The 24,995-nt window shown below is 52.1% G+C and overlaps 1 protein-coding gene across 3 annotated transcripts in view; it reads left to right on the top strand.

Moving 5' to 3' along the window:
• The window catches only part of SCHIP1 (schwannomin interacting protein 1), an 81,865-nt gene that overhangs the window by 12,864 nt on the left and 44,006 nt on the right, over window positions 1–24,995 (top strand). The window contains exon 1 of one of the 3 annotated variants that reach the window (XM_078616457.1): window positions 19,574–19,719. The exons of the other annotated variants lie outside the window; for them this stretch is intronic. Coding sequence (XP_078472583.1) covers window positions 19,684–19,719 — 36 coding nt within the window. The 5' untranslated portion in view covers window positions 19,574–19,683. Of the gene's footprint in view, window positions 1–19,573; window positions 19,720–24,995 lie in introns of those variants that run through there. 3 annotated transcript variants of the gene reach the window in all.

The raw sequence follows: 24,995 nt of genomic DNA, 5'->3' as shown, positions 1-24,995 counted from the left end.
GGGGGTGGGCGGTGTCGCAGGCGAACTTCACAGCTAATATTTGCAAGCTAAGCGATAGGCACCGCGGGCAGCATTCGCTCGAGGGACACCGGCATCTTCCAAAGCTCGGCCTCGTCCCTTCCCCGAGACGAACTCACGCAGCGCACTGTTGGCACGGCACGGCATCCCCCCCCCCACCCCCCCATGGTGCCAACCAACCAACACAACAGGGCGACTCCCCGTCCAATTCCCCCCCCCCACCCCTCTTCGTATCCCCCACCCCTCAGGCCCTCGGGCCCCGATGCAGTTGCACCTCCTGGCACGCTCTCCCCGCACCCAGCTCTAGTGCCTCCGTTGCATCGGAGGATCGCGAAGCACTCGCGATCGATGCCCCCCCCACGACCCCCTCCCGCCCCCCGCTCGCGACGGCTGCCGGCGGCGCACCGAGCGTCGACCCCCGGACACGAAGGGCGGTGACGCAGCCCGTGCGCTTTGATCCTCGCCACGCCGGCGTGGCGCTCACCGCCGCGGCTGCGTTCGTCCCCGATGCATCGTGAGCCTCATGCGGCACCGGGCAGAGCTTCAAGTGAAAAGCCCTGCTGGTGTTCTTCACGTACGTGGCCTGGCCGCGTGTCTGGTCGCCGTGGCCTAAGGCGGCTAGGAGATGTTAACTGCCTCGCCTGGTGTGCAGGACGTCGTGGGTTCGATCCCGGACTCGACCCTGACGTCTGCTGTAATATTTAAGTTTGCGAGTCTCATACTCTTAGTTCTTTCGGTAAAGTCACGTAGGTAAAAATTAATAAAAAAGAAAATATTGTTTTATTTTTTTTTATTTTAATTTCATTTTTTTACCTACGTGACTTTACCGAAAGAACTAAGAGTATGAATCCTTGCAGTCACGAAAACTTCAAATCTAGAATTTGCGAGTCTCCTTCCCGGTGGTCGCGTGGAATTTTCTACGGGTCCCCTCCGGGTTTTCCCATCCACATTGAGAATCAATGCGCGTTTAAAAATAGTTGGCTGCTGTACATTTCCGCGTAATGATAAGCCACTTCGTTGAGCCATCATCTGTGATAGCCAGGTCGCTTCTTAAAAAGAGCTAGATAGCTCAGTGGGCCGTACCTTGTAAAATAAATCTATTTTATCGTTTAAACATATAGTCGTGAGGTTTGTATCCGTGGATACGGGAGCCACCGACCTGTAGGGTCATTGGAGACGTGGGTTCCTGGGAGCATGAGGACGACGATGCTACGCGTCTTCAATATGATTTGGGGTGGATCCTCGTTCCAGGACCATTATCTGAGAGCGCGGTTCCTTGGCCCCGGAGATGAGGGCCTTCGTCACGGTGGCTTGGGTCGCTACCCTGCAGACCGGGAGAACGTCGATCGATCTTCACTCGTCGGGTCGATGATGCCATCGAACCCGAGTGGGGGGGGGGGGGCACGTGCAAGCTGACATATTCCACTCCAGGATGCGCTCTGAAGAAGGGCCATTTTCCGAAACGTCGCCGGTTTTATCTATATTTTGTTCCTTTAAAGGTCACGGTGCGATTAACAACTGTATTGAGGTCATCGTTGTTCTGATTGTGATTCGTGCAGCGGTAGCATCGCCAACGTAACGTGCCATCCTATCCCGAGTGAAGCGCTCTAACCGCAGTGCCGCCCGGCCAGGCCTCTACAGCATTCCTCATCACAGCTGTAATCGAGGCAACTAATCTTGATAGTAAATCTGCTGGGTACACATCGCTACCGCTCGCAAATTGATCCCAGCAGCAGCGCACACTCGCACGTCAGTCCGGCTAATGCGTCGAGGCATTGCCCCGAGGTTGACATTGAGCGTTAATTATTTTTTTGTTCTTCAATTATTTCCAATTATCGCGTGAAACGATTGGCAGGGAATCACCGTGGGTTTCCAAATTCGACCGAACGCGACTCGAGCGAGCCTCCCCCACCGCGTGTCCCTGGGCCTGTGAGGGGCATCTCACCGGGACGTTGTGACGTTGGCTGGTGAGGCGGATGCCTGTACAGTGGTGGCCTGACCAGGCAGGCGCGTGGGTGCTAGTGGCCTGACCAGGTGGGCATCTGCGCAGTGGTGGCCAGACCAGGTGGGACCTCTGCGTGGTGGTGGTCTGGCCAGGTGGGACCTCTGCGTGGTGGTGGTCTGGCCAGGTGTGTGCCTGCGCAGTCGTGGCACGGGGCTCAAGCAAACCAAGTAAATGCCCCGGAGGGCCCAAGCAGCTCAAGGGGCCCTAATTTCATGAAAGAAAAGAAAAGATATGGTTGCGAAGCAAATATCAGCTGTAATTTAAATCCTCATAAAGATAGCAGGGAAATTAACATAAAACTGCAAATGTATCTCTCTCGTCCCTCACTTGTCCGTATCTCTTCAGTCGTCTAACTCCGCGTGTGTCCCTTGTCTGGCATCTCTCTCATCATTTCACCGAATCTCTCAGCCTCACCTGAATCTCTCTTCTTTTACATCCTTCTTGTCTCGCCACATCTCAAATCTCGCGTCGAGATCTCTTCTGTCAGCTCGCTAGGGGTTTATAAAGCAAAAGTGGGGGGTGGAGGGTGAGGGGGGAGCTAAAGCCCCTCCCCCCCTCCCACCTCAATAGGCCAGCACCACCACTTCGCCTTACGGGACATGGGGAAGCAAAATGAGCAGCACTTAACATTCCCCAGCTGCGAAGCGATGCCACCCACGCCAACTGCGCTGGGGCAAAGCCATCGGACAATGGTATCTGGCATTAGGTTCCAACAGCCTGCGCTTAATGCACATTAAAGCCATTAGCTCTGCACGTAATAACGCAGTAATAGCAACAATGTTGCTCTCCCCCACCACCACCACCCCAAAATTGTATTCCAAATGGCACATCCGTAGTAATGTCGCAGATTGCTAGCTAGCAGTGCACTACCCTGTGGTAGAGAAGAGCCCCGGAAGATGACGTACCAAAAAAAAGACGCCCTTTTGAAGTCATATGAATCAGCCTGCTCATTCGCCACACATGGGGGTACACTTATGCAGTGTTTTTTGCGTGTAAAATATCAGTCAAACCTTTATAATTGAACGTTCATGTTTTATTTTTTGATGCACTGATTTGTAACCAGACTGAGGGTGGTCATCTACTCTCTGAAGTTCAGACCTCAGTTGAGTCAGGAAGGCTGATACCTGAATTCGATCCCAGGATCTTGGTAGTGCTCACTGTTATAAAATCGTATTAGTGATCCATCATCATGGTGGCGAGATGTCAACTCCCTCGCCTCGTATACAGGAGGTCGTGGTTTTGATCCCGACCCTGACGCCTGCTGTATATTTGTAGTTTGCGTGTCTTTCTCTCTGTGGTTGCGTGGACTTTTCTCCGGGTCCTCTGGTTTTTCCCTCCACATTTAGAATCGTGCGTTTAGAGTATTTGGCTGCTATAAATGTCCACATCATAAGCCACTTCGTTGCGCTATCATTTGTGGCCAGGTCGCTTCTGAAAAATAGCTACCATAACTCAGTCAGCCTTACCTGGTAATTTTTTTTTAAGTTTAGTTTTGATTTAGTTTAGCTGGATTATGGCCTCCCCAAGCCAGTGACATTTCCCACGGTCTTGCGATGCGACGACCCATCCGGCTGCTGCACATGTGTTGAATGTATATTTTATGTATATTGAACTCCTTTCGCACCGTACGTAGCCAACCGTCCTAATCGGCTTTGCATTCCCTCCTTTGACTGCCACTCTGTTATGAGCCGCGACCGTCACTGCTACGATCATTGCTACTGCGTGAAACTACACACGCACTCTATTGTAAGTGTAATGCGGGCGAAAGCGACCTTCCGGATGTGACGTCACGAGGAGGCGGAGCCAGGTGACGTGGGTGAAAGGTAGGGGGTCCTTAAGCGGGTAAACCGGAAGGAGAAGTCAGTCGGGGTGTGAATGGAAAGGTGTGGGGCCACGCGGGCGTACGAGCCGAGGGGGCACCGTCAGAAGCGGGAGCCAACCCTGGGAACAGTAGGGAGCTACTGGGAGGTGTAAAGCTGCAGATAGAGATAGGCAGTAAGGCTGTGTGTGAGGGGCAGCGGGGTAGCTGCCAAGAGTCGCAGGAGCGACGAGAAGGCGAGACAGCACGAGGCTGTCAGAGCTGCAGCAGGAACAGCCAAGGGAGCTGTGTGAGAGTACAGCAGCGGAGCTGCTGTGGGGCTGCAAGAGCGACAAGAACAGCAGCGGGGCTGCTGATGTGGACTGGAGTGACATCGGAACCAGCACAGAGAGAATAAGAGAGACAGCCGTGTGGGAACGCAGTACGGACCGAATAAAGGACACTGAGCCAGAGATCGTGGTCAAGTCTTTTATTACACTGGGGTCAGAAGTGAAACGGCATGTCTAAGCAAGTAAGGAAGAAAATTCCCCCGGCGCCAGCATCGGCTTCTTCGTCCGACGACGACGACGAATTCCCTCCGACCACGGATTCTGCTGGGGTGGTGGAGGAGAGCCCTGCTGAGGCGAGCACGGGGACGGGCGTGGAAGATGTCGGCGCGATGGCGGGTCCGTCAACAACATCGGACGCTGACCAAAGATGGCAACAGGTGGCAGAACAACTGGAGACACTCAAGGACGTCCTGGCGCATCTATGTCACCTCGTTACGCCAAGGACGACGATGGAACGAGAAGGTGCTCCACGGGCCGCCACGTTGCCTGCCCTGCCGCCGCCATTGGCCACGCGGCAAGAAGACGCCATCTTGCGCGCTCCGCGGCGCCAAACCGCCATCTTGGCCACGCCGCGGGCCGACGCCATTTTGAATTTGCCTCCAGAACAACCATCATTGGAAGACGGCGTAAAGAGGAGTCGGAGTCGCCACCTTACTACAGTTAAGGAATTCTCTATCGGGGGCGATTGGAGCGCTTTCGCCTGCCGATTTTTGGCGGCGGTTCGTTCAGCAAGATGGACCGATGCGGAGGCCTTGGAAGTGTTGCCGACTCTACTGGACGACGAATCTGTTCGATTTTTCCGTTCCATAACGGCCGATAAGAAGAAGACTTTATGTGGAGTTTTTGAGGAAATGGCCGACGCCTATGAGCCACCTGACGACGCGCATCGGCGATTCGCTCAACGACAACGAGCACCCGAAGAATCGCCCGTGGCGTTCAGGGATGCGGTGTTGGAGCTGGCCATGGCAGCATATCCTGACACGCCACAGGATCTGCTCGAGCCTCTCATATTGGGAAAAATGCTGGAGCTGTCTCGGGATCTGGGGATCCCCATGCCTGTGTGTGGGCATGAGAAGCTCACGTCCCGGGCGGCAGCAAAGTGTCTGGATGCGCAGTTTAATCTCCGTCGCTGGAAGCAAGTGGCGGCATGGACGGGTGGGCCCGTCAAGGAAGGAGGGGCGATGGGGTGGGACCCCACAAGGGCGATCTATGTGCCGGATGAGCGGGGTCCACAGGAGCTGACGGCTGCCTCCTCTCCATGGTCGGGACGCGGAAGGCCGGGGCCGCGCGCTACGCCATCGGGACGGGGCCGCCGGGATGCAAGACCTGCGCTTCGGCGCAACGAGGCCGATTGCTTCCGCTGCGGCCGTAGGGGCCATTACGCCAAAGATTGCTGGGCCCGCTTCCCGGGTCCGCCGCAGCAGGAGCCCACAACACCGGACAAGCCGACCAAGGAACCACCGAAACAGGCATGTCGGCACGCACCAGACACTCGGCAAGGCTTTACACCTCACCCACCACCTTTGTTGCACGATCCTATTGTTGTTGTTAAAGAAAGGCCATCGACGGGGCCTTGTCATTCAGTTACGCAGTGGCGCAAATTGGCACGGAGAGTTGTCGCGGCCGCTACGGGTTCGTCCACTGTACCGGGGTCCATACAAGGTGTGGACGTGCGCATTTTGGTCGACTCGGGAGCGTCTGCGACTATTATATCGGATGTCATTTTCCATCTGTTGGGCATTCCGCCGGGGGCTGTGCGTCCGGTTTATGGGTCTTGCGTCGCTGCGAACGGGGGTAGTATGGGTATCGTGGGCCAGGTGGATGCTAAGATATCTATAGGGGATGTGTCGGCTTCGGGCGTTGTGTTAATATCGAGATCTTTGGCGGTTCCTTGCTTACTAGGCACGGATTTTTTGGCTAAGATGCCCATTTTGATTAAAATCAATGAGAATTGTATTGAATTGCCGGGGGGCCGTCGAATCTCGTTTCTGCCGTCGCCCTGGGGGCGACCTGCTTCGGCCGTACAGGTGCAGGCGCTGTCCGTCGCATCTGTGGACATCCCACCTGGTTCACAGATGCTTATACCCTTGCGGTATCGGAAGCCCCTGCCCAATCGGCTAGGAGCATTAGGGGTCTTGTTGTCACCATCCGCCACGATAACAACGGGATTGGCGTTAGTTGGGGCACAGACCATCGTCCGGCCGGATCAATTACCCGTTTTACAGGTGCTTAATGCGGGGGTGGAAAACATCCGTGTTCCGGCCGGTACGGTTGTGGCACATGCCACTACGGCGTTTGCGACGCACGATTGTCCGCATCGCCGGGGAGTGGTCGCTGGTGTTTCCGAGCCAAGGGGTTCGGATAATCGTTGGATCGCTACCTTATGTGACGAAAATTCTTCCCTGTCCGTGGGGCAACGTGATGCACTGCGTAAATTGTTGCTGACGTATTCGGATGTGTTCAGCTCCGACGATTTGGATTTGGGACGCACATCGTTGCTTTCCCATCACATTGAGACGGGCGACGCTGCCCCTATTCGGTTAAATTCGCATCGGATGAGTCCGGCGGAGCGAGAACACGTTCGGGGGGCGGTGGAAGACATGTTGGCTGCGGACATTATATCGCCATCTAACAGCCCATGGGGCGCTCCTGTGGTCTTGGTTAAGAAAAAGGATGGCAACTTGCGATTTTGTGTCGATTTCCGGAAATTGAATAAGATATCGGTGGCAGATGCGTACCCCCTGCCGCGTATGGACGACTCCCTTGACGCATTGTCGGGGGCTAAGTTCTTTTCCACACTGGACCTCTCTTCGGGATTTTGGCAGCTTCCCCTTGACGAGTCCTCACGGGAGAAAACCGCATTCCGTACGCCGCAGGGGTTATTTCAATTCAACTGCCTCCCGATGGGATTGAATGCGGCCCCTGCTACATTTCAAAGATTGATGGAGCTCGTTTTGACGGGGTTGCAGTGGGAGACGTGTCTTATATATTTGGACGATATTATTGTGTTCAGCCGCACATTTGAGGAACATTTAACGCGGCTGGAGACAGTGTTCACGAGGATGCGCTCTGCCAATTTGAAATTCAAACCAAAGAAATGCCACCTACTGCAACGGTCCGTCCGTTATTTGGGGCACATTGTGAGTGCAGAGGGGGTGTCCACGGATCCGGAAAAGACGGCGTGTGTCCGGGATTGGCCGACTCCGGCCTCTGTGGGGGATGTTCGGCGGTTTTTGGGATTTGCCTCGTATTACCGAAGATTTGTGCCGGGGTTTGCGACGATTGCGAGGCCCTTGCATCTCCTTACGGGTAAAGGACGGAAATTTGTTTGGGGAGAGCCGGAAGAGGCGGCCTTTCGGAGTCTGCGTGATCTATTGGCTACGGCCCCGACATTGGATTATCCCGATTTTGATCGCCCTTTCATTCTTGATACGGACGCGAGTGACACAGGTATTGGGGCGGTATTATCACAGTCTAAAGGGGGCGTAGAGCGCGTCGTGGCGTATGGTAGCCGAGTCTTGTCGCCTGCGGAAACACGCTACTGTGTCACTCGTAGAGAACTTTTGGCGGTTGTTTTTTTCCTACGGCAATTTCGACCGTACCTTTACGGTCGTTCTTTTATTGTGCGTACGGATCATGCGGCCTTGCAATATGCACTTAAAATGGACCAGCCATCGGGACAGTGGGCACGTTGGTTGGACACGCTGCAGGAATTTTCCTTCCAAATTCAACATCGGAAGGGAGTGCGCCATGCGAACGCTGACGCACTTTCCAGATTACCAGGGCGCACCCCTTGTAAATGTGCGTCGGGGACGCATAGGTGTTCGCCGATTCTGAACCCCCCTTAGCCGCTTACGTTGGCCGTCGGGAAGTCGGATACTCCGATGGAACCGGGACCGACTGATGGGGTTTTGAATCTGCCGCGGTCTGTCTGGATTCGGGAACAGATGATGGACGAGTCGTTGTTGTCCATGCGGAAACGGTCTATGAGGGACAATGGGAGTCCGAGTTCGGCTGTGGGGCCGCGAACCGCTCTCCGAGATGGTCTGCTTATGTGGCAAGAAAGGTTCCAGGAAAGCTGGCGTGTGGTGGTACCAACGTCCTTGCGATTTGAGTTGATTAGAACTCTCCATTGTGACACACTATTGCATTTAGGGGTGCAGAAGACCTTGTTGACGTTACAACGTCATTATTTTTGGCACGGCATGGCGACAGATGTCGTAGGGCACGTGCGCGCGTGCCCTGAATGCGCCCGGCGTAAGCCGCCTAAACATCCTTACGTGCCGCCTCTCCAGTCGATTCAGGTGTCTCGAGTCAATGAATTGGTGGCACTGGACATATTGGGACCCTTCCCACCATCGGCGAGGGGAAATAAATATTTGCTGGTAGGGGTTGAGTATCTCTCCCGTTGGCCGATGGCCTGGCCGTTGCCCGATCAGTCGGCCGCGGCCATCACCGACGCCTTTTTGTTTGGGTACATTATGGACAAGGGGGCGCCGGAGAGACTCCTCACGGACCAGGGCCGAAATTTCTCTTCTAAATTATTGGCTGAAGTGTGCGCAGGCCTTGGGACTAAGAAGATACGGACATCTCCATACCATCCGCAGACGGATGGTATGGTTGAGCGGCTGAACAGGACATTGTCTGCCATGCTTTGCCATACTGTGAGTGAACAGCAATCGGATTGGGATCTGCACATCCCCGGAGTGCTTTCGGCGTACAGGATGACGCCCCATGCGGCTACAGGGTATTCGCCGTTTTACCTTATGTATGGTCGGGAAAACGTGCCTCCGGTGGATGTGCAATTGGGTACTGGGGTGAAGGGACCTCGTAAACCGCTCCCTGAATACATTCAGGACACGGTTCGCCGGGTTACGGAGGCGCGGGAAAACGCCCGCGTGGCTACGGCCAAAGCCCAGGCCCGGAACGAGCGGTATGCTCGGCGGTCTGAGGGGGAGTGCCCCTGGAAGGTGGGAGACCTGGCCTGGCTCCATTGCCCGCAGGTGCGGCCGGGGACCTCTCCTAAATTGCACAAACCTTGGCATGGTCCTGTGCGCCTCATTGAGGTTCCCAATCCACAGTCGGCGCGCGTTCAGTTTGGTTCTCGCCGTTGGTTTGTTCATACGTCGCGGTTGAAACCATATGTTGCTCCCCTACGTGATGCGTCATCTCCCAATATTGCCTTGCCGGGGTCTGTTGCTGCTGACTCTGACTCTTCCCCGCCTGCGTCCATTGATCTTGCTAGAGCGCCTGTCGTACCTGTTCCAGACAGGCCGACCGTGACACCGCGGGGGAGGAGTGGGCCTGTTCGGAGGGCGCCTGCCAGGGCTGCGGTACCTTCAAGCCCGGCGACCCTTCCGACCCCGCTGCAGGCGCATTCGCGGAATACGACCAAGACTGATTCGTCAGGGACACGAGATGTCGGTGGACTTCCAATCGCAGCAGGGGAATTACCCCCTGTCATTTCTCGTGTTCCATCGCGTCCCCGTTCTACAAGTGGGCCGCCGACCGTCCGGGACGGGCCGGCGACCCGCACTCGTTCCAAATCGCTTACGTTTCGTTGATTGTATGTTGTTATTGTTCTTGTTCTTGCCGTCGTATTTATCGCATGCTTTCGTACGTTCGTCGATGTTACTTGTGTGTTGTTCTTGTTGTTATATTGCATGCTTAGTGTCCTTTAAGGGGGAAGGTCGGTTCACCGCATTACGCTTTGGTGTTGTTCAGCCGAGGTCGGCTGGGTTTTTTCTATGGGGGAGGGTGGTGTAATGCGGGCGAAAGCGACCTTCCGGATGTGACGTCACGAGGAGGCGGAGCCAGGTGACGTGGGTGAAAGGTAGGGGGTCCTTAAGCGGGTAAACCGGAAGGAGAAGTCAGTCGGGGTGTGAATGGAAAGGTGTGGGGCCACGCGGGCGTACGAGCCGAGGGGGCACCGTCAGAAGCGGGAGCCAACCCTTTGGAACAGTAGGGAGCTACTGGGAGGTGTAAAGCTGCAGATAGAGATAGGCAGTAAGGCTGTGTGTGAGGGGCAGCGGGGTAGCTGCCAAGAGTCGCAGGAGCGACGAGAAGGCGAGACAGCACGAGGCTGTCAGAGCTGCAGCAGGAACAGCCAAGGGAGCTGTGTGAGAGTACAGCAGCGGAGCTGCTGTGGGGCTGCAAGAGCGACAAGAACAGCAGCGGGGCTGCTGATGTGGACTGGAGTGACATCGGAACCAGCACAGAGAGAATAAGAGAGACAGCCGTGTGGGAACGCAGTACGGACCGAATAAAGGACACTGAGCCAGAGATCGTGGTCAAGTCTTTTATTACATAAGTAATATACGCCTGCAGATAGATGTGTTTCATTACAATAATGTATTCGGAACAGCTGGGAAGGTCTTCTGCCAATTGTGGACGATTAACTTGGTCATGATATCAGCATGCAGCTCGGTGTTCCGTCGATGGGTGCACATCTGTTGGGATCTTTAATGCCAAGCAGTGGCTCGTGAAGCTGCATCACTGCCTTCTATTACAGATGGCTCACGTCTTTAAGATAGCTCTGAGTGGCTCAACGGGTCAGAGACCCTGAGCCGGTGTGCACCGCTGGGAACCTGTGTTGGAGCCCAGACCGTCATCCGCGATTAACCGCAGGCGTTCCCAAGTGCAAAGTGATTTGATGGTCTGAGGCCCGGTAAGCAAATGGCTGTACAAAAAAAAAACACCTTCACTTATTTGACTTCATTGGGATAAATTCCAGCTCGAGACACCTTTTTTTTGGTTGGCACGATTGACATTCTGAAGGCGCTTCTTTGAGTTGTCGTTATTCACACTCTTTGCGGGGGGAAATGAAAGTGTGGATACATGGGCCGATTACAATTCCTTCGGAACAAGCCCCGTGATTTCATATTCACGATGGGGCCGTTCTCTGACACACGGTGATGCACTGCTAGCCAGAGGTGGGACAAAGTCATTGTTATGCAAGTCCAAGTCGAGTCGCAAGTCATCAAATTCATGACTCGAGTCTGACTCGAGTCCAAGTCACATGACTCGAGTCCACATCTCATAGGTGGGACAAAGTCATTGTTATGCAAGTCCAAGTCGAGTCGCAAGTCATCAAATTCATGACTCGAGTCTGACTCGAGTCCAAGTCACATGACTCGAGTCCACACCTCTGCTGCTAGCTCACAAAGAGTGCCTGAGGGAAGACTATTCGACTTAGGCCCAAGACGCCAGTCGTATCATTGATGTTGGTGAGTGGGGGAGAAGCGTTTTGTGGGTTCGAATCCAGGTTTCAGCCACCCAATGACTGAACTGGGTTCTGAAGTTCACAGAGTAGATGGCCACCCTCAGTCTGCTCACAAATTACTTGCAGACAAAAAAAACACGTTTTTAAGTTTGATTGATCGCTCACTTCGAACTTATTACGGTTTTAAGGCTTGACTGATAATTCTACGGCAAGTGTACGCCCCTATGTATGGTGAACAAGCAGGACTACATATCCAAATGACTTCACAATTACGTCGGTTTTTTTTATCAACTCCATCTTCTAAGGCAGGGGTGGGGAACCTTTTTTCTGCCAAGGGCCATTTGGATATTTAAACATCATTCGCGGGCCATACAAAATGATCAACTTAAAAATTTGCCCGTTATATTTGGTCAAACATTTAATTAACCCGCCCCTAATGTGATGGCTGGAACTGCTTCTCTCTGGTGAGGCGTGTGATGTTAGCTGGTATTGATGATGATGTTGCTACTTGCAACTGCTTTTCCAGGTTTGCTCCTTGGCAGGGCCAGACCAAATGATTTCGCGGGCCTTATACGGCCCGCGGGCCGGACGTTCCCCACCCCTGTTCTAAGGGCTGTTGCCCAACACAGGGTGGTGCACTGCTCGCTCGCAAGAGTCGTTTGAAGGGACAACGTCTTCGACTCGTGTGACACAACGCCAGTCGTGCAAGTGACATTGGGGGGAGGGTTGCAAGAAGCGATTTTTTTTTTGCTCGAGCATTAACGAAAGAATGGCTCGTGTTTAGACACGCTGCTTCGAGGCCACAGATACAAACCTGCCACCGCAGGTTCTGCAGGGAGTGGCCCCTTCAGACCGCAGCGGCACGGCCAGGAGCTGGGATAGTGTCGTGGAGTCAGCGGCCACATTTGTTGCATCGTTGCGGCGATCGAAAACGCGAGATTCGTGTTGCTTTTAAGATTCAACGCGACGAATTGTCGCAGAGGCTTCAAAAACAACGTGCGGCCGATTCGAGAGTTTGAAAAATATCGGTCCTCTGCACGTGTGCTTGGAGCCTCGAATTGGCTCGTGAGTTACAGTACAATCGGAATCTTTCTTGAGACTGGAGGAGGAGAAACCCGATGAGCTATGAAGCTCTTTTTCACAGCTGTCCAGTCGGGGCGGCTCAGCGAGTGACAACAGCAGATCCAAAACAAACGCGAGAGGAGTGCAACACAGAGAATGGGGCAGGAAAGTCACTAAATATAAATAATGAATTCATTACTCTTTGGTTCTTTCGGTAAAGTCACGTCGGTATAAAACACCGAAAGAACCAAAGAGTATGGATCCCTGCAGTCACGAAAACTTCAAATCTAGAATGAATACATTCATTATATGAGTCCGATTTATCAAGCCTGGGCAAGGCAGCAAAAACAACAACAGTCCCAGACCTCATTCTTTGGTTCTTTTCGGTTAAGTCACGTCTAAAAATAAAATAATAAATTAAAATAACTTATTTTTTTTAGTTATTTTAATTTATTATTTTATTTTTAGACGTGACTTAACCGAAAAGAACCAAAGAATAATTCCTGCAGTCACGAAAGATCCTAAATAAAGATTAGTCCCAGACCTCACCAAGACGGGGGGGGGGGGGGGTGCCTGAAGAGACCTCGGTTCTGCTGTTGCTCACACGTGGATCGACTTCTGAGCCGCGATCACCAGCAGCCGGTGCCTCGAGAGGAGTGCGCCAAGACGCGCCGCATCCTGGCCATGCTTCCGCTAACACCGGGGACAAAGTAGGGCCTTCTTCGCAAGGTACTAACGTGAATGCGCGTTGAGATTCTTTCGCGCCAGTACGTGGCCGAGCAGCGTGCTCATCGGTGAGACCCACTGAGCTACGTAGATATTTTTCTGAGACGCGACCTGGCAAACAAATGATAAGCTCAATCACGTGGAAACGTACAGCGGCAAAATACTCGTAACGCACGTTGATTCTGCAGGGAGAGAGACACGCGAACTGCAAATATACAGCAGCAGGCGCTAGAGTCGGGATCGAACCCACGACCTCCTGCATGGCAGGCGAGGTAGTTGACATCTCCTAGCCACCGCGGTGGGATGTTACCCCACACTGCCCAAAACGTTTACCACGTGTTGTTTAATCGTCACCCATGGCTGAGATTCACTGGCTAGTGATATCTGGACCGATCATGTGCTCCTCCACCGCCATCACAAAATCAGAATCTTTATTCATGCGGAGGAATCCGATGAGCTATAAAGCAATTTTTCACAGACATCCAGTCGAAAAGGTGCAGCCCTGCGAATTGCTTTAACTCGCTCCACCTGCTGGTGGAAGGGCCGCCACTATAGAGAGAGCTCCAGAGAGCCCCTCGAGAGATGAATTCGGCCTTCTCTTCCACGTGAAAGAGGTAGGAGCGCCCACACTTTATCCCACCCACACGATACCTGCCCAGATCTCCAGCAGGGGCGGGTCAGAAAGTTACAACAATAAACGATACAAAAACACGATAGGAGAGTGTAAAGTATAGGCAAGGTCAACAGATAATCTAGATTAGAAGTTTTCGTGACTGCAGGGATCCATACTCTTTGGTTCTTTCGGTAAAGTCACGTAGGTATAAAATAAAATAAATTAAATCACGACGTTTCGGGCGCAACACAAGTGCCCGTCATCAGGTGGGACAACCACAGCAAGAAACAATTGCTGAAGTGGGCTAAAGGACTGCTTGTAACACGAGGCTATATAAGTAAGAGAGGGGGGGGGGAGGAGCCAGGGAGGAGAGAGAGAGGGTGGGGGTGGGGTGTGGGGTAGGAGGAGTGGAGAAGTGCAAGAACCAACACGTTACTTTGCCGAAAGAACCAAAGAGTATGTAAACAAATAACTTAAAATAAATATAAATAAAACCTTTTTTTTAGGTTAAGCCCAACTGAGCGATGAGCTTATTTTTCCGAAGCAATCTGGCCACAAATGATAGCTCCACCACCACCACCCACCAACCCTGCTTCGCTAACTCCGCATTCTAATCAGGGTGCTTAAAACATATTCTCGCGTGCCTCATGGGATGATGGGTGGGTCACGCAACAAATCAGCTCGCAGTGACAGTCGCCACTCAAACCTGTTGGGCTGCGAGGTGGTCAGAGGTACAGCAAGAGTGGGTTTCCTCTACATATGCACAGACGTACGCGACCTTTCTTGTCCCTTCAATAATTAAACATTTCCCCCCGCGATGTAACAAAAAAAAATTCCATCAACAAAAATTCATTCTCAACAATTTAGACAAACATCCTCCCCCTTGAGTGACCCCCGCCGTGGAAGAAGCCTTCATCTCAGCAGTGGACTGACACACATGCGTCGAATATTTATTCTAAAATGTGCATGCTGTTCACACGCAACGTGGATATCTCAGCATTGGCGACGCTCGCCGCGAGCGACGACACGGGCTGGAGGCCAGCGCAAAGAGCGGTGCACCGTGCGTTGCGACAGTGCGGGTACAGTGCTTCTATGGCCTCTGGAGGATTATTCCGTCAACCGGAGGAGGAGGAAGGAGAGACGAGAGAGGGGCCGTGGCCCCCTGCTCTCACTCGCACCGCCGTGCCTCCTCAATTCCCACGTGGATGTCGCTGCTAGGCAAGGGTGCTGCATCATGTCCGGGATCATCATCCCCTACCTCCCCCCTCTCTCTCATCTTGCTACATCTCCTCGTCCCTCAGGGCACTCTTACGAGATCACAGAGGCTTTAAGCGCGAATAACGACAATGATCGTAATAATAATGACGATAGTTTAATGTTCCGGAAAGTAATACGGTATATTTTTTTCGGGGGGAGGGGTTTAATTTTTTTTTAAATCATAAAAAAAATCATTTTTATAACGACGTCTCCCATTATGTTCGGCCATCGTAACATTTTTTTGTTCCCTGTGCGACCGAATGGAGGTGGGGGTGGTTGTTGGCTCATGCCACCGCAGGGGTTTCCTGAGCTTGTTGCTCTCCCGAGGGCGTTTTTTCTGCTGCTTCTTATTTTCCTTTCGGGCTGCTACCAAACCGCGTGCTTTGCCGAACGATTCCCCGATGTTTCTCGCCGAGATTCTTCAGCAACTGAGCCTGTCGGCTCTTTCTCTCTCTCCGTTTGTGCAAGGATGGGTTTGTCGTTGTTTAAAGAGCATTTTTTGATTACGGGAAAGGCTTGCCCAACGCGGTTGTATCGAACGCGTGTTTTGGCTAGACACGGGTTTACCTAATGAGGTCTGTTTTATGGAACACGGGGATGATGCTTCGGCTATACGCGATTTGATGCTGCTAGGATTTTCATCTCTGTGCCGTGAGTGTTGCGTCCGTTGGAAGGTGTGAAATTATCCGACTGTGAGAGCGATTTATTTTGCATGTTTTTTGTGTGTATGCGCATGTCATAATGCGCCTGTGCCAACGGTGACATTAGTAGGGGGCACAGTTGGTGCATCTGCCAGTCATCTCAGTCAGTCAACCCATGGCACCTGCTGAGTCTGTCCCGTGACCTCCTCCTGCCAGCAGCGAGCCTTCGACACTTCACGTGGCCTCAAAGTGCACCTAGCCTGGCACAGGCGCCGCGGTTGACGCCGCCGTCACTTTCGGTAAAGTCTACGTGACTTTACCGAAAGACCCAAAGAACACTCGAGCACGCAACGGCGCAAGGCAACCGTCCACACGCTGCCGCACTCAACTAGCCGTACAGCTGTCGAGGACGTCACTCAGACGGGCTCCCAGTTGGCGAATCATCAACGCGCTCGCGGACGACGGCACAAAGCCAACGTGCAATTGCCGCACGCATCTAGCCAGCCGTACACTCGTCGACGGAGACGGACGGAGGGGGAGACGGCGAACCATGAACGTTCAAGTGGCAGGGCCAGGGGCGCACCGTCGGGCGTTAGCGCCGCGGTGTGGGAAGACGAATGGAGACGTGGGGTGGCTTTGTGCGGAGGTGGAATTGTAAAATAAAGACATGAAGGGCTACTCCGGCATCCTTTAGTACAATAACAAGGGTGGAATAATGTAGGTTTAGTTAAACAAAGAGGGCGACTCGGCATCCTTTAGTACAATAACAAGGGTGGAATAATGTAGGTTTAGTTAAACAAAGAGGGAGGGGGGGGGTGGTCATTTCTGACCCAGGAAGGCAACGCCGATGTTCTCCCGTGGCTGTGGACCACGTGACCGAAAGCACGTGGCCTACCACGCCCGCAGACGTTCAATACAAAAGTCTAAATATTAACAGAAGACATAAACGTTGATGTATGTAAATACATCATAAAAAGGCAATCTATGTCACATTCATGAATAATATATTTCTAAGTTCATGAATATGTTTGTTGTGTTTATATTTAGTCTTTTGTACTGTACGTCGATCGTTGCCTTTGGTAGGCCACGTGCTTATGGTCACGTGGGACACGTAGCTCCTGCATGTGTGTGAAGACAAGAGCTTTAGTCGGAGGAATGTGACCCCATAGCTGTCAATCTATATGGTTTACACCAAGGCGTGATTATAATATATATTGGGGGGGACACATCCTCCCCAATATTCAAATATTCTCAAAATGTCCCCCCCAATACATTGCTATAAAATAGATTTATGTTTATATGGTTATGGTTGTACTTTATTAATCCATAATCTCTGCCATTACACACAATGAAACAAGAAAAGGTAAAAAAACAGAGCCATCTAATACAATACACTATTATACATTATTGTAAAAAAAATAAAAAGTCCATCCTATGCGTTAGTGATTTTTTTTATTTTAGGCAGGAAATGGCAGGAAATTAGTTTTCAAATTTAGATTTTTTTTTTTTGGGGGGGGACCCCCAGACCCCCTGTAAAATGTGTCCCCCCCCAATGTTGACTCCATGGCTACGGCCTTGGTTTACACCGTATTCTTGTACAGGTAAATTGAGTTTTCAGGTCCATACGGCGTAACAGCCATTTTAATAATAGCAAAAATATATATTTGCGTTTCTCCCTTGCGATGGGACTTTGTAGGATGAACGTTGAGATTTATAAGAGCACGGGGTGACCAATAAGGGGCCATCCATTTAGTCCGTACGCATGGAGGGGGGAGGGGGGTTAACCCAAATGCGTATGCTTGCGTATGGGGAGTCTACTGACAATGTACGCATAGGAAACGGCGAGGGGGGGTGGAGCCTCGATAAGAATTTGTCTACATTGGCCTTCAAATGAGCCACAGTTCAGTTTCTTCAGCTGTCAGACAACAAGTCCTGCCGGGAGAAGTGGGACTGTGGGAGAGGTGTCACTCGTGTGCCACCGTGCCCCTGACTGCAGCTATCACGCAGCTCAGCAACAACAGCGGCCAAGGTACGCGACTTAATTATTTAATGCAGCCGGCGGTGACTATCTGTCTGCTTAAACACGTTAATATTACCAATCCTTGATCGTTTCTGCGTGGATTAAATATCGGCCGTTCTATAGGATTCGGGGGGGGGGGGGTGCGTCAGGCGAACGTACGCAGGTGGAGGGGTCAAGTTTTGACAGATTTTTGCGTACCTACTAAATGGATGGCCGCTAAGGTCTGAATTGGTCTGTAATAAGGTATGAGCCCCAGTTAGTTCCAGTGCAAGTCGCCAGCGAAAATCGGCCCCCCTTCAGTGCAAGCGGAGACGGCATTCCGCAGAAGTTACCAACTCCGAACTGTGGCTCCAGAATTCTTCCATCGCAACGATGATCAAGGGATGCTTCCGTGGTCCGTAACGTTTAGCACACTGGCCTTGCAATCCAGAGGGAGCCAGTTCGATCTTCCCGTGCGGCAGTTAAAGCGGTGATGCAAGTTTCCTAAATCTCCTCCAATGCCTCTGTGCACCCAGCAACATCAACTAGTTCATATTCTTAGGTTTTTTCGGTAACGTCACGTAGGTAAAACATCAAAATTAATGAAAATAAAATAAAAACAAAAATCACGACGTTTCGGAGGCAACACAAGTCTCCGTCATCAGGTGGGACCGTCATAGCCGAATTAGCTGCATCAAGTGATGTTTTACCTACGTGACTTTACCGAAAAAACCTAAGAATATGATTCCTTGCAGTCACGAAAGCTTCAAATCTAGAATCAACTAGTTCACCAGAGAACAGTTCGTCGAGTGCGGCTTGTATGTATGGTGAACTTCTTTCGCACCGTGCATAGCCAACCGTGACAATCGGAGGTGCGGGGGAAAGACAACACACTGAACGCTCAAAGGAGTTCAAAAAAAAATCATTTTCAATCGAGAGAATTTAAAAGCGCATTTGCTCCCAGTGGCTTCCTAACATCGGAACGGAAGAGCGTTCCAGACGGCCGCAGAAGCGCATCTGAAAGGGCGCGATGCGGTGACCGCCGCCCTTGTTCGATGGTCAGCCAGAAGCCTCCGCCGCTGCGACGATGAGCGGAGTTCCCGTGATGGGTTATGCCCCGTGGTGAGATCAGCAGGGATCCACCTTGATCTATTTGCCTCGGGGTGATAACAGTTCTACGAAACTGATCCTACGGTGGTCGCTGTCTAGAAACAACAACGGAAACATCACCTTGCTAGCGTTCCACATCACCTCTCTCCTGCGTTTCTCGTGAATGCTAACGCCCTGATATTTCATTTCGAGTTGTTGACTGTCGTAGAGAGAGAGAGACGAGAGAGGTTTTATCCTTCGGATTCTGGCACCAGTGGCTTCGGGGTGGTGCCTGTCTTAATCCCCCCCACATCACAATGATCAATGACCCCCCCCCCACCATCTCCTCCCACCACTCCCCCCACCACCACCACCCCCCACCCGCTGTTCTGCGCGTGCGCCCGAGGAGCTCGGGACGGTGCCGAGGAGACGACAGCGCAAAATAAATAAATAAACAAACCCTCTCCCTTCAATCTGCGCGCTCCATCCTGCGCGAACAGCGAACGGAAACATTTAAATCGCACACGAACACGCCAGGACGGCATCGTCATCCAATCGCCTCTGGCTCGGAAACCGTCGGACGTGGCGGCCTGCGCATTGACGACGTTGCCGCAGCGTGATCATTGACGGTGGTGACGATTAAATGAAAGCGGGGTGGTGGTGGTGGTTCTTGGGGGGATAGGGTTGAGGAGTGCTGCTGGTGGTGGTGGGGCGGGTGAATAGACGGAGGCTTTCATGTGAAGGGAAGAGAGGAGAGAGAGAGGAGAGGGAAGGGAGGGAGGGAGCATCTCTCCGCTGGCTTTACGTTGCGCGGTCCCGTCGTGCCGCGCTCCTCCCCGAACGGTGCACTGCACGGGCAGGGAGACAGCGGAGTCTGCCGCCGTGTCCGCGTGCCGCCCAAGGATGGTGCGGCAGGGTGCCGGTGGAGGCCGCTACGAGGTGAGAGATGTTCATCATCATTATTATTATGACGACGATGATGTTGTTGTTTGCTCGCTGATCGATAGCTCGGCTCGTTCCGTTCGCCTGGGCAATCTTCTTCGTGCCGTCGTTGCGTCTCGTGGCGTAGGTGGGCGGATGAGGATGTCGGAGGGGATTGCAGTGTGGGGATAGCCGTGCATGAGTGTGGGCCCCTCAACTGCGTTCGCGCTAATCGATTGCAAATTACAATGCACGGGAGAGGGTGAAGGCGCAGCCCCTGCAATGTCCTTGATCACGCCACTGCTTGCACCGTGCCCACCACTAGAGGGAGCTCTAGAGAGCACGTATACCCCACCACACGTGACCTGCCCATTGTCTAACTGGTGTGCCATTGTTCTGCTGCTGGGTGGACACGGGGGGGAGGGATTCTTTCAGCTGCCGCGCCGGGACATCGTACGGACAACGTTTCCATTAGGAGCCAAGTTGCGCTGTTATACAACTACAGCATTGCCCAGCAACAATAAGTAAATTCATTCTTGATTTGAAGTTTTCGTGACTGCAAGGATCCATACTCTTTGGTTCTTTCGGTAAAGTCACGTAGGTGAAAATATATATATATAAAATAAGTCAATTAAGTCACGACGTTTCGATTGCAACACAAGCAATCATCATCAGGTGTGACAACCACAGCTTGTGTTGCTTATGAAACGTCGTGATTACATTTATTTATTTTTATTTTATTTTTTTCACCTACGTGACTTTACCGAAAGAACCAAAGAGCAATAAGTAAATTATGATTATTCTGACACGTGGTGGTTGCGTGCGTTGACAAGTTTCTGGAACTTTTGCATGCTTGATGCCAATGAGTGGTCCGATCTTTGGAATGCACCGTTACATCGAGGTGTTAACTCCCTCACCTGGTATACAAGTGGTCGTCGGTTCGATCCTGACGCCTGCATATTTGAAGTTTGCATGTTCTCCCCGGGGTCGCGTGGAATTTTCCCCCGGGTTCATCCGGTTTTTCGCTCCACATTTAGAATCAACAACACTTGTTTCGAGTGTTTGGCGGCTGTACATTTCCACGTGATAAGCCACTTCGTTGAGCTATCATTTGTGATTGCCAGGTCGCTTCTGAAAAAGATCTATATAGCTCAGGGTGGGCCTTACCTGGTGAAAATAAAAAATAGTTTAGTTTTTGTGACCTGGCCGCGTGTGATGAGCCCAACGAAGTGGCTTATCATCATGTGGACATTTATAGCAGCCAAATACAGGTAGTCCTCTACTTACGATGGAGATGCGTTACGACGACTCCATCGTAAGTCAAAAATATCATAAGTCGAAGATGGCCTCGCCTACCCAGGAGTCTTAAAGAATGTTGATAATTTAGCAAAACAGAGCAATTTACAGTACCGTACTGTATGTAGTTATTAATTACAATACTGTATTGCACAGTTAAAGTACAAAAAAACAAGGTACATTTTTAGCCTACCTATATGAACTGCAATTTAATAGAAAGTTTTTTTCAGGAAACAATCCTATCTGCTATAAAAAAAAAACGTTTAACATGCATTGAACGTATCATATCGTGGTAACCATGAAATGAAATCGCTAAAGCTACGTATCATACATGCATTGGACGTATCGTAACGTATCATATTGTACTGTACTCACCAAGATTCTGTCCGTCGTCTGTATACTTGAACGATGTTAGGTTGTTGATGGCAATTTTGTCGTATCGCTATCACCATCGTAAGATCGGACCATCGTAAGTAGAGGACTGAGGTCTACCTACCTGGTACTCTAAAAGCATGTTGATAATTGTGGAGGGGGAAAACGTGAGGACCCAGAGAAAAATCCACGCGACCACGGGCGTCAGTGTCGGGATCGAGCCCCCTTGTTGATTTCATCATGCTCCATAGAGAGGGCGCGTGGATACGTTCACTTTTAGGTGATTTGGCTCGTATGCACGGAGATTTCCAGGGGACACGTTTGGTTTATTGTAAGCAGATCTGCACGATGGTGTAGCTTTACTCTGCTCTCTGGCCTTGCATGAGTACCTGCTGTGGTGCACTAACATCAGCACTGGGAAGACAAAGGTGGCCGAGCGTGGTACGCCGGTCACACCCATCCCATCATGCGCCGTGCTGGCATCCATAGCAGCTCGCTTACAGCACTTGCCCCAACAGTCTATGCAGGATATACAGGTGACCTTTTGTCATAGTTTGTATATACCGTACTGTACCGGCATTGGGGAGCGGTGGTGCATCGGTTGGCGCACTGCGCTACGAACTCAACCGCCCTGCGTTCACATTGCCAGCCACGTCTTTAATTTCTATCAGTGGCAAGTGGTATCAGAACCATTTCTCGGCCTCCCTTATGTACAGTGCCGGACTAAGCTAATGCGGGGCCTGTAGTATATGTTATGAAGGTGCCCTAAATAAATAAATAAACACGTAAATATTAAAACACATTAATTCATACCTTGCGTAGTAAAGTAATTGCATTTTTTTATTTGCTATACAACCAGATAATACAATACATCGCTAACCTTAAATACTCAGTCGTTCATAAAAGTTGAAGGCAGTATAGTGCTATAGTAATAACGCAAGTGCAGAATCACTGAATCGGAATTGATAGCTTGAAAGCGTTTAGCGAGAGGCCCTTGAAAGTCCGGGGCCCGTAGCCTATGTTACTTGTGCTACTAGGATAATCCAGCACTGCTTAGGTAAACTCAGCCTTAAATGAGTCCCTGATGCGGTGTGTAAACAGCATCTAAATAGGTGCTCGCTAAGAGCAATTTCCGCAGCGGGCAATTGCTGTTATACTGTGTATATGTCTGTGTCATTTCTAAATATGTGCCTATGCACGCACTTCCATCGACAATGCTCGTGGTACAGTGGACATCATCATTAACCTTGGCTCTCTCCAAAGTCTAATCGGCTCAACCACGCGTGCGTGCGTGTGTGAATGCGCGCATGTGTGCATGAGCTCGCGCATTCATCCGTTCGTTCACCGGCGCCGATGAACAGAGGGGAACACCCATTTCCAGATGCACGCTTCCGAGAGGACGGACCGACGGGGTAGAGATGGAGCGGTGAAATCGGCGCGCATCGCGGCGGCTCGGCTCGGTTTCCACCCGGCAGTGGATCGACCTCAACTGCCGACGGTAGCGGCACGGCGCAACTTGGTTTAGCGCTGGGGAGCGATGCTGGCGGTGCGGTCCTGAAACCCCCAGACTCCGGACCCTCCTTGCCCCCCGCCATAGATGGGCTGCCGAGCAGACCGAGCGGTGGGTGGCGATTGCACCACCGTGCTAGTCGGAGCGTGCGAAACGGTGGCTTAGGAGATGTTAACTACCTCGCTTGGTGTTCGTGGGTTCGATCCCAACCCTGCTGGGCAGACCGAGCGGGTGGGTGGTGGGGTGGGTGGTGGGCACCGCCGCTTATCTGTGGAGGGGATTTGTGGTTTAGAGCCGTCCCGGTGAGCACTCTCGAACCGAGGATGACCCGCCCGAGAACATCGGCGTGGGGCTTCGTCAGGAATTGCCAGAAATGAAATCCGTGTGAAGACGCGTGCGTGCGATGGGCGTGCTGCGTTGCAGTTCTAGCCACGCTGTGCCACGGGCCTGCTCCTTGCAGCATTTTTTTGGTGATTGGGTCATCGATGCCCGGGATGGTGCCGTGGTCGTAGTGGTTAGCAAACGCTGGACTCGCAACGCAGAGGTTTTGCCCATTCGATCTCCCGGCACGGCAATGAAATTGATCAGCCGCCGCGTTAAATCCCCAACACCACCTCGGCCCAGCCAGCAGTGTCAATGGGTTGCATCGCAGTGAGTCGATGGGCAGGTCGCGTGCAGTGGTGTGAAGTGTGGGTGCTCACACCTCTTCCGGGACGCCTGGCCACCGTGGAAGAGTAGGCCAAAATACACTCAAGGTGGGGGGCTTATCCAGAGCTGCTTCTAGAAGAGGGCCTTTGCAGGGCTGTGCCTTTATTTAAAAAAAAACCCAGCCTATGTGCAATATACGGTCGAGATAATGCGATGGAATCAAAGCGTGTGACCTCTGGATTGCAAGTCGGGTGGTGCCGCCCGTTAACACCGCGGCAGGCAGTGGCAGCGTTGGGCCTGTAAACAGCCACTGCCCTTGGCCTCGTGAGGGAGGGAGGGTGGGGGTAGGGGACCGATGGAGAGAGAGAGGTGTGACAGAGAGAGGAGTGAGTGAACGCGTGGTGAGGCGGACGTGGGGAACGGGGCGTTTCGCGCTTCGCTGCGCTATGAACCCAGCGGGCCCCGAGTCCGATTCCTGCTCACGGCCAACAACACCAGTAGCGATGATCTGAACCGGTCCTCGGCCTCCCTTAGGTTGACTCGGCACTCAAAAGGAGTGTCTGGCGCGGTGTGTAAACATCGCCGCGCAGGGAGACAAAGGCGGCCGGGCGTGGTGCTGTCCACCCACCCCCTTCCTGTGCCGTATCGGCCTTCATAGGGGTTGCTCTCTTACAGCACTTGCCCCGACAGTCTGTTAAGGCTATACGGGGGATCTTTGTCTTTGTTGGGAGGGGGTGGGCATGAGTCTGTTTGGGTGCTGCTGATGCTGCAATGGGGTCTGGCTCAGAATCAGAAAATGTATTGATAGTGGAGGAATCCGATGAGCTATAAAGCTCTTTATCACATGTCCAGTGGGGGCAGTTAAGAACGTCACAACAACAAACAAAACAGAAACACGATGGGAATGCAAAGTACAAGAAAGGTAAACAAATCACCCACTAATCCATCCCCATCCTACCAGGCAAAGCCCACTGAGGTGGTAACTTCTTTTTCAGAAGCTACCTGGCCACAAATGATAGCTCAACGAAATGACCCGTCATTTGGATATTAATAGCACCAAAATAATCTTAAATAATGTCAATTCATGTTCCTAAATGAGGAGGGAAAATCCACGCGACCACGGGCAGAGAGACGCAGACTCCAAATATACAGCGGTTGTCAGGGTCGGGATCGAACCCACAACCTCCTGTAGACCAAGCGAGGTAGTTAAAATCTCCTAGCCACCGTGATGATGAGAGAGAGAGAGACGCAAATTCCAAATCTACAGCAGGTGTCAGGGTCGGGATCGAACCCACGACCTCCTGTAGACCAGGCGAGGTAGTTAACATCTCCTAGCCACCGTGATGATGAGAGAGAGCAACGCAAACTCCAAATCTACAGCAGACGTCAGGGTCGGGATCGAACTCACTATCCTCATGTATACCAGGCGAGGTAGTCAACATCTCCTAGCCACTGTGATGATGATGAA

Source organism: Lampetra planeri, chromosome 51, assembly GCF_965212315.1.
Source record: "Lampetra planeri chromosome 51, kcLamPlan1.2.h2, whole genome shotgun sequence".
NCBI lineage: Eukaryota > Metazoa > Chordata > Hyperoartia > Petromyzontiformes > Petromyzontidae > Lampetra > Lampetra planeri.
This window is presented reverse-complemented; position numbering and strand designations above follow the sequence as displayed.